Source organism: Glossina fuscipes, unplaced genomic scaffold (genome assembly GCF_014805625.2).
Source record: "Glossina fuscipes isolate IAEA_lab_2018 unplaced genomic scaffold, Yale_Gfus_2 26, whole genome shotgun sequence".
In the NCBI taxonomy this organism is placed as follows: Eukaryota; Metazoa; Arthropoda; class Insecta; order Diptera; family Glossinidae; genus Glossina; species Glossina fuscipes.
The window spans coordinates 8,273,680-8,280,481 of record NW_023998421.1 but is presented as its reverse complement, the minus strand read 5'-3'; the positions used below and the strand labels follow the sequence as shown (position 1 = coordinate 8,280,481).

The 6,802-nt window shown below is 35.1% G+C and overlaps 2 protein-coding genes across 3 annotated transcripts; one reads left to right on the top strand and one right to left on the bottom strand.

The window, feature by feature from the left end:
• The first annotated feature begins 204 nt into the window (after window positions 1-204).
• Window positions 205-1,501, top strand: LOC119635448 (androgen-induced gene 1 protein-like). 2 transcript variants are annotated; one of them, XR_005247055.1, is made up of 3 exons: window positions 205-577; window positions 686-1,268; window positions 1,337-1,501. XR_005247055.1 is itself a non-coding variant. In XM_038030257.1 (2 exons), the coding sequence occupies exons 1-2, from the start codon at window positions 420-422 to the stop codon at window positions 1,035-1,037; spliced, it is 510 nt and encodes a 169-aa protein (XP_037886185.1). In that variant the 5' UTR covers window positions 205-419; the 3' UTR covers window positions 1,038-1,341. The 2 variants fall into 2 exon arrangements, 1 of the variants encoding a protein (XP_037886185.1); XM_038030257.1 differs by having other exon boundaries at window positions 686-1,341.
• Window positions 1,502-2,272: 771 nt separating this feature from the next.
• On the bottom strand, window positions 2,273-6,329 carry LOC119635447 (protein smoothened). The gene is made up of 6 exons (XM_038030256.1): window positions 6,250-6,329; window positions 5,749-6,184; window positions 5,203-5,684; window positions 4,525-5,145; window positions 3,623-4,464; window positions 2,273-3,558 (listed from the first exon to the last, which is right to left on the bottom strand). The coding sequence occupies exons 1-6, from the start codon at window positions 6,261-6,263 to the stop codon at window positions 2,708-2,710; spliced, it is 3,246 nt and encodes a 1,081-aa protein (XP_037886184.1). The 5' UTR covers window positions 6,264-6,329; the 3' UTR covers window positions 2,273-2,707.
• Between the last annotated feature and the right edge of the window lie 473 nt (window positions 6,330-6,802).

The following is a 6,802-nucleotide window of genomic DNA, read 5'->3' as shown; positions in this document are numbered from 1 at the left end:
CTGGTAACGATTTAAAAACATACTGTTGTGTTGGCCGACATAGGTGTCAAACGAAAATAATGCAATAGTTTAGTAGCTTTTCACTTTTGCTTATTCCAAATTTTAATTAGAAAATCGATTTTAAAAATTACGGTGTCGTATAGCCATCAGAATGTCACAGCAATTGATATTTCATGCATTTGCATTGGTACAAACGGCTTTCACACTTTTCTATGATTTGTGCATTGTAAAATACCCTGTTACCCCTTACAATTGGCATCACCCCTTGGGCGGGAATATGAAATTTTTAACCACTCAAAATATGGTAAGTCGGTTAAGGATATATATTCATTTTCCTTACTTAATTTCCATCCTTTCAGCTCATACAGACACTATATTACATTATAGCGCTCTTGAATGATGTGATTGGCACAAATGCTATGGAGAAGAATTTACCTCAAATTCGTTTAATTCGAGATCATTACTTTGCCAGTTTAGCATTTCCCTTAGCCGTGTATGTTACTTATCAATATTGGAGTTTGTATTACATGGGAGGTGGATGGGTATCTCCGCCCGTCTTTAACTCCGTCGTGCCAAAGTAAGTTTCATTTTTAATTAAAACCTTGAACCGGTTGACATATTATAATAATATTTTTAAATGGCTTAACCTAGCCTATATTATAATGCTATTCTTTCTTATTTTTAGATGGCTGAACCTAGCCGAGCATGCAAATGTCAGCATATTGATTTTTTTCGACATATTCTTCTGTGCACGTAGATATCCTAATCGCTTAACAAGTTTACTCATTCTGTACAGTTATGTGTGGGCCTACGTAGCTTGGCTCTATTACGTAAAAGAAAAGGCTGGGTTCTGGGTTTACCATATTTTAACTGATATGACGAAAAAACAACGACGAAACACTTTTGCTGTTATTCTAGTCAAAATTTTGTTCATCTACATACAAGGTGAACTGATAAACAACACCGTTTGGGGAAGGCAAATATTTTGTTTACAAATCACCAATGACTCTCAATGCGATAAGTGTACACAAGCATGACTAATCAACTGTACTGTCTCCTGTACGGTAGAAAAATACATACCACAAAAATAGTTTCGCGATGCAAAGAAAAAAAAAAAAAAACGATAATCCGTCTAGCATTTTAAGCGGCATCTGATTCTGAAGTGAAAAAGCGAACGCTATATTTTACGCAGATATAAAATTTAAGTGCACATGAGATTGTAAAAATTGAAGCTAACCGGGAAGAAGTCTAGGTACAAAGTAAAAGAGGTGAGTTGACATTTAAAACAGTTCCTACTGAACTGAGAATATTAAGGTGGTGTTCCCTCTTCTTTCAGTTGCAGAATTTGTTCAAAGTAAGAATGAACGTGCACAAAATGGGAGCGACAGAAAGCAAGTACCGAAAATAACAGGTTGTAGTAAATGAAAGAGGACGTCTCAATAAGGACTAAACATGAAGCAATTTTTAAAAAAGAGCAACCTCGCCTTGATTCTAATTTGAAATAAAAATAATAAAATAATAAAAATCGAAAGAAAAATATATCAAAGTTGAAAAGAAAATATTGAACTTCCGGGAATGAAAATCAATCTCATTGATTTACATCTGACGCTTTTGGGACAAATACGTTACCTCTTTCATTAGGCTTTTAAAAAATGAGCATTGTAAAAATTCTAGCTGTTGGTAGTTAATCTTAAGTATTCATTCTTAATAGCTTAATAGCTCCACCAGGAGCGGCGAACAATTTGAGGTTAGAATTTTCATTGACCGCATTTCGTATGGAATGTTCTTCGCTTATTTCAAAATTTCTTGGCAAGAGTGACTAAGTAGTAGTACTAGTAGTAGTATTACACGCATTCTAAATTGGTGTGCAAAAATTTGGAAATGTTGAACTTACTGCATGACTGCTGATTTTGCTTGGAAACGTTATATGATCAAAAGTGCCCTTGCAATAATCAAAACATAAATTTATCGCGTCAAGGTTGTAGGAAGTGTTTAGTTGGGCGTTGGGTAACTCCACCAAGACAAAATCAGCAAAAAAGAGGCAATGCAAAAGAGACTAATGCATAAACTTTTCTACCAAAGGATCTGAATCGTTGGTCTCATGGTTAATAACAATAATAATTATTGAAAGTAGTTCACAGTATGTGAGAATTTGGTCTAGGTTCTCCTTATTAGCTCTGCAATACTTTTAACGCATGTTATGATTTCGTTTTTCATAAATCCTTTACCTCTGAATACATAGTGAAGAAAAAAACAAACAATTGCATATTTAGGTAGAATTCTTAGTTAAGGCACATAGTAATTATTAAGTAAATTAATACATTTAACATAAGTGTGCGTTCTTTGATTTTGGATTTTGATACCAAATTTAACGCGAATAATACAATAATATAAATGCGATTCAAATGTATGTACAATTGTGGACAAAACAGTCTTTTGGTTATAAGTGTACAAGATATCAAAATTGACACATATTGAACATCGAACACGTTAGAACATTAATGGTTACGGTATAAATGTAAAAATGTTTTAAAAAAATATTTAAAAATTACTTTTATATGTATATATATAAATGTATATATGGTTAATTCTATGAGTATTCTTATTTGTGTACTTTGTTATTAAAATCGAATAAAAAAAAATAATAATAATAAAGTAGAAAATTATGGCCTTGTTTAGGTATGTAAACTACAAACGGATCATCTGCTCATTTGGAAGGAAGTAATAACATTTTTAACTTTTCCGATTCACTAAGGATGACAATTGTTTCTTTAGGCTTGTGTTTAAGCAACGTGTGCTTTTCGTTGTTTTTCTCCTTTTCGAATTTTATATGATTTTTCCTTTCTTTATCATAATTCTCCTTATCCTCATCATCATCATTATCTGAAATGTTACCAATTCCATAAGTATTCGTTTGTATTCCCACATCACAGCTTAGTTTGCTAGTTCGGGAGTTAGGTTTATCGGTTGATAAATTCGAGTAGGACGAATTAAGCATAACATCGAGAGGTAAATTTAGTTCCGAATACGATTGACTCATATTAATACTGTCACCATTGGCACCGTAACTGAGATGACGTGGTAAATTCAAATTCAAGTCGGACATTTTCAATAAAGCTTTGTCATCGTTAACTTTCAATAAAGTTTTATATTTACTAACGTGGCGTTGACGTCTGAGGTTGCGTTTCTTAGTGTAGGAACAAGCTGCATTAGATGGAGATTTTCGCGATTGTTTGCTACGCACAGAATTCCGAGAAATTCTCTGATTTGAATGCTCATCAGATTTTTGCAATTCTATTGATTCCCCGACTGTCGTGGGTTTTTTGTGTAGATTATTTGCTTCGGCTTCATAAATTTCCTCAATTTGTAGAGCTTCATTAGATCTATTGGCATCTGTTTCTGTTTCGTGCTTGAGCATAACATCAAAGCAGGAGTCCTGCATTTTAAACGCTGAATGGGAACTTTCGCCATCCGAAGAAGACTCTAAAGTACGTTTTTGCAGAAGGGGTAAGATCCATTGACTATTTTGGGTCAGAAACTCATCAATGTCTGTGGTATCTAAGAATGAAAAGTGTGCGAATAAAGTTCTTCATATTTTTTAACACGCAAATAAACCACTTACTGGTATTTCCAGGCCTGCGTTTACTGTTACCTCTGCCATGCCGTTTGGTGCTGCTTTTGGTAAATACTCCGACTTTCTGACTAGTACTCGGGTAAATAGTTTTTTTTAACGCTATTACCTGTGATTCCACGGAAGTGCTACTTTCGCGACGACCTCGGGTTTTGCGTTCCGAAGTGGCTACAAAATCTTTTCGTTTTTGATTACGTTTGCTAATATTCGATGAACGTTTGCTATGATGGTGGTGACCACTTTGACGTGTGCTTGTACGAGCGGCTACTTTGGTTTTCATTTCAGCTATTTTCACCGATACCTGTGAGTCTACGGAATTTCTTCTTGATTCCACCGAAACATGACGTACACTGAAGCTGATTTCTGAATCTAAGGAACTTTTCCGTGGTCCTTGACTCGAGCTATTGTTAGCCAGCGTTAAAGCCATACGTCTTTTAACGCATTTCGGCAAATAATTAGCCCATGTTGAACTGATTTCCACCGTCTCCGATGACTTAATATCATAAGCGTCGAAGTTTAAACCCACTGGATCAGTATAGGTATTACAGAGAGTTATAGAAAGCCTTCCCTTATCTTCGAGTTCTTTCCGTTTCGCCCAAGTTTGTGCTATAACCTTATGTTTGGGCATTTTAACTTCCCCTTGAACAGTTTTGCCGCACTTTTTACGTATCCAGTGCTTCCAAGTATCCAACGACGATGACCTCCAACACCAGATAGACATGGTTATACCCGAACCGAACAAACATAGTAAATTTAATTGTAAAACCGAAAAGCTAGGCCGCTTTTCAATTTTACACTGAATATGTTCGCTGAAGGGAGAGAAAATGCGGCAGCTAAATGGAATCAATGCATGATTTTTACTTGTTTTTTGGACAATATCACTTTATGCTTACATAATATACTCGTTGAGACTTTCTGACCATTCTTGCGAATAACGAAATTCATAAGCGTGACAAGCTACGGCTACGAAGATGAAAATTAATGTGAATGTGGCGCACAATCCCATTCTTACAATTATATCGTGAATTTTATTACTGGCTAGTGTTGAATTAATACCATTTGCAAATTGTTTTAAAGCAGATAACATAATCATGCCGCGTATTATGAAGTAACTGCCCACCAAAATTACTGCTACTAATGGACCCAAGAGTAGCCCAGCACGTGTGGCGTGATTGTGATAGCCAACAAAACATATGCCTACCGTACTATTTCCGTCTACTTCACTTAAAGCTAGTGTGGTTATTGTTAGGACAAGAGGCAAAGACCATGCAACTAGGTGAAAGCAGGATCCCTTCTTATCTATTCGTTCTTGAAAGTTACCTACCGCTCGCAAATGCCAAGCGTAGGTAAGAAAGACAAACCAAACCATCGCAGCTATAAGCGAGTAATAAATTACTACAAAAATAATCACGCAAGACAGATTTTGTCCGGCAGTAGGTTCCGAATGACGTAAAGTTCCGTCTTTGCGGCAAACAATATCCTCACGTGATCCTGGATAGAATTGAGCCAACCATCTGAAGATTTATGAAGATAAGCAGTGGATGACAAGGATTCATAAATATTTAGCTTACCCACAACAAACAATCATGAAACATAAATTAATATAAAATACTATTTGAGCTGGATATTTACTGGCGTTTCCCCATTCAATGAAAAAAGTTGTAACGACGAAGAGATTGGCCAAGAAGCATAATGTTGCAACCCAACTTATTAATTTGTGTATTTGACGGTGTTCATCCTCAGTATATAAAGGGTCATTGCATCGTACACCACAACCTTCTATTAAGGGATAATAACTAGCGCTCGATTCGGCGGTTACTAGAGGATCTAAACATTCGCCCGTTAAGTTGAATTTTATTTCACGTACATCATTGATGCATTTTGAAGGGAAATGTGTCTCATTGCAGCGCAAAAATTCGGGAAAGTAGGGAGTGTTATACAAGATACGACAAGGTTCCAAAGTTATGCGGCACATTTCCAGGGAAGGTAAGTAAACCATATCTTCACCATTTATTTGTTCACATTTCGGAACAAAAACAGCGCATAGAAAAGGCTGCAAGGACACAAAAACAAATGTAAAATTATTCCTGAAATCGCTTTATCGTTCAAGTGAATACCTGTATAACTGCCCAGCATTTTGGTACGTGTTTTAACGCTTCAAATTTCCTTAAGTGTTCTTCAACATCCTTCTGATCGTCAAATGTGGTCAAATCCAGACTAGTATATTCGTATGGAATCTTAGCACCCAAACATGTAGAAAAACTTAATTTTTCACAACTGCCATGGCGTACACATTTCACATGCTGCATGCCCAGACCACGCCCATCCAACCAGTGTTTATCCTCTTTAGCTTTCTTGCCACCATACAAGCGATAATTGATGCTTCCATTAATGCGTTCAATATGATGAGTTTCCAAATTCGGGGTCAACATGTTCATAACCGAAGAAGTCGCTGCACCATCTAAACGCCGATCTGCGTTAGCTTTGGCAATAAATATAAATATTAAAGCCATCTTAAATGCTTCCAAAGGCGAGTTTATTAGCGAACTCTTGCTGTAAAGGAATGAAATGTTACATTAGATTTATGTGAGAAATATCTTGTAAATATCATAACAAACTTTTCATTGGGCATTTTGCCGCATTAGCTTCTTGCTTAAATTTCCAAATTGTTCTAAATATCTTTATTTATGCTTCTTGTCTGAGGTTGTTAACAGTGTTAAGTAAAACAAATTAAAAATCTTAATAACTACTTTAATTAAAAAAAAAAAAAGAATAGAAATATTTAAAATAAAATTAAACTTTTTATAAATGTTTATAAAACTTTAATAACTTGAAAGAGAGAAGAAAACTAAAGACAGTCAAATAATGTGTATATGCCTCAGCGTCGTAAAATTTCGTAGATCTCGTAGACGCACAATAAGCACAATTTAGTAAAATATGACGAATTAGTACTAACCCAATTAGCAAAACGCACTAGTACTATTGCGAACAGCGAAATTCATATATTTTCCTTGGTATATTCTCGCCTTGCTCGTTAAAATTTAAATTTAGCAGTTTACCTATTCACAATGTAATTATAAATAATAGAATTTGTAGAGAGACAGGTGAAAATGTTGACAATAAAAATTGTAGCGATTTTTTTTTTTAAATTCTTTTATTCAGCAAATCTAA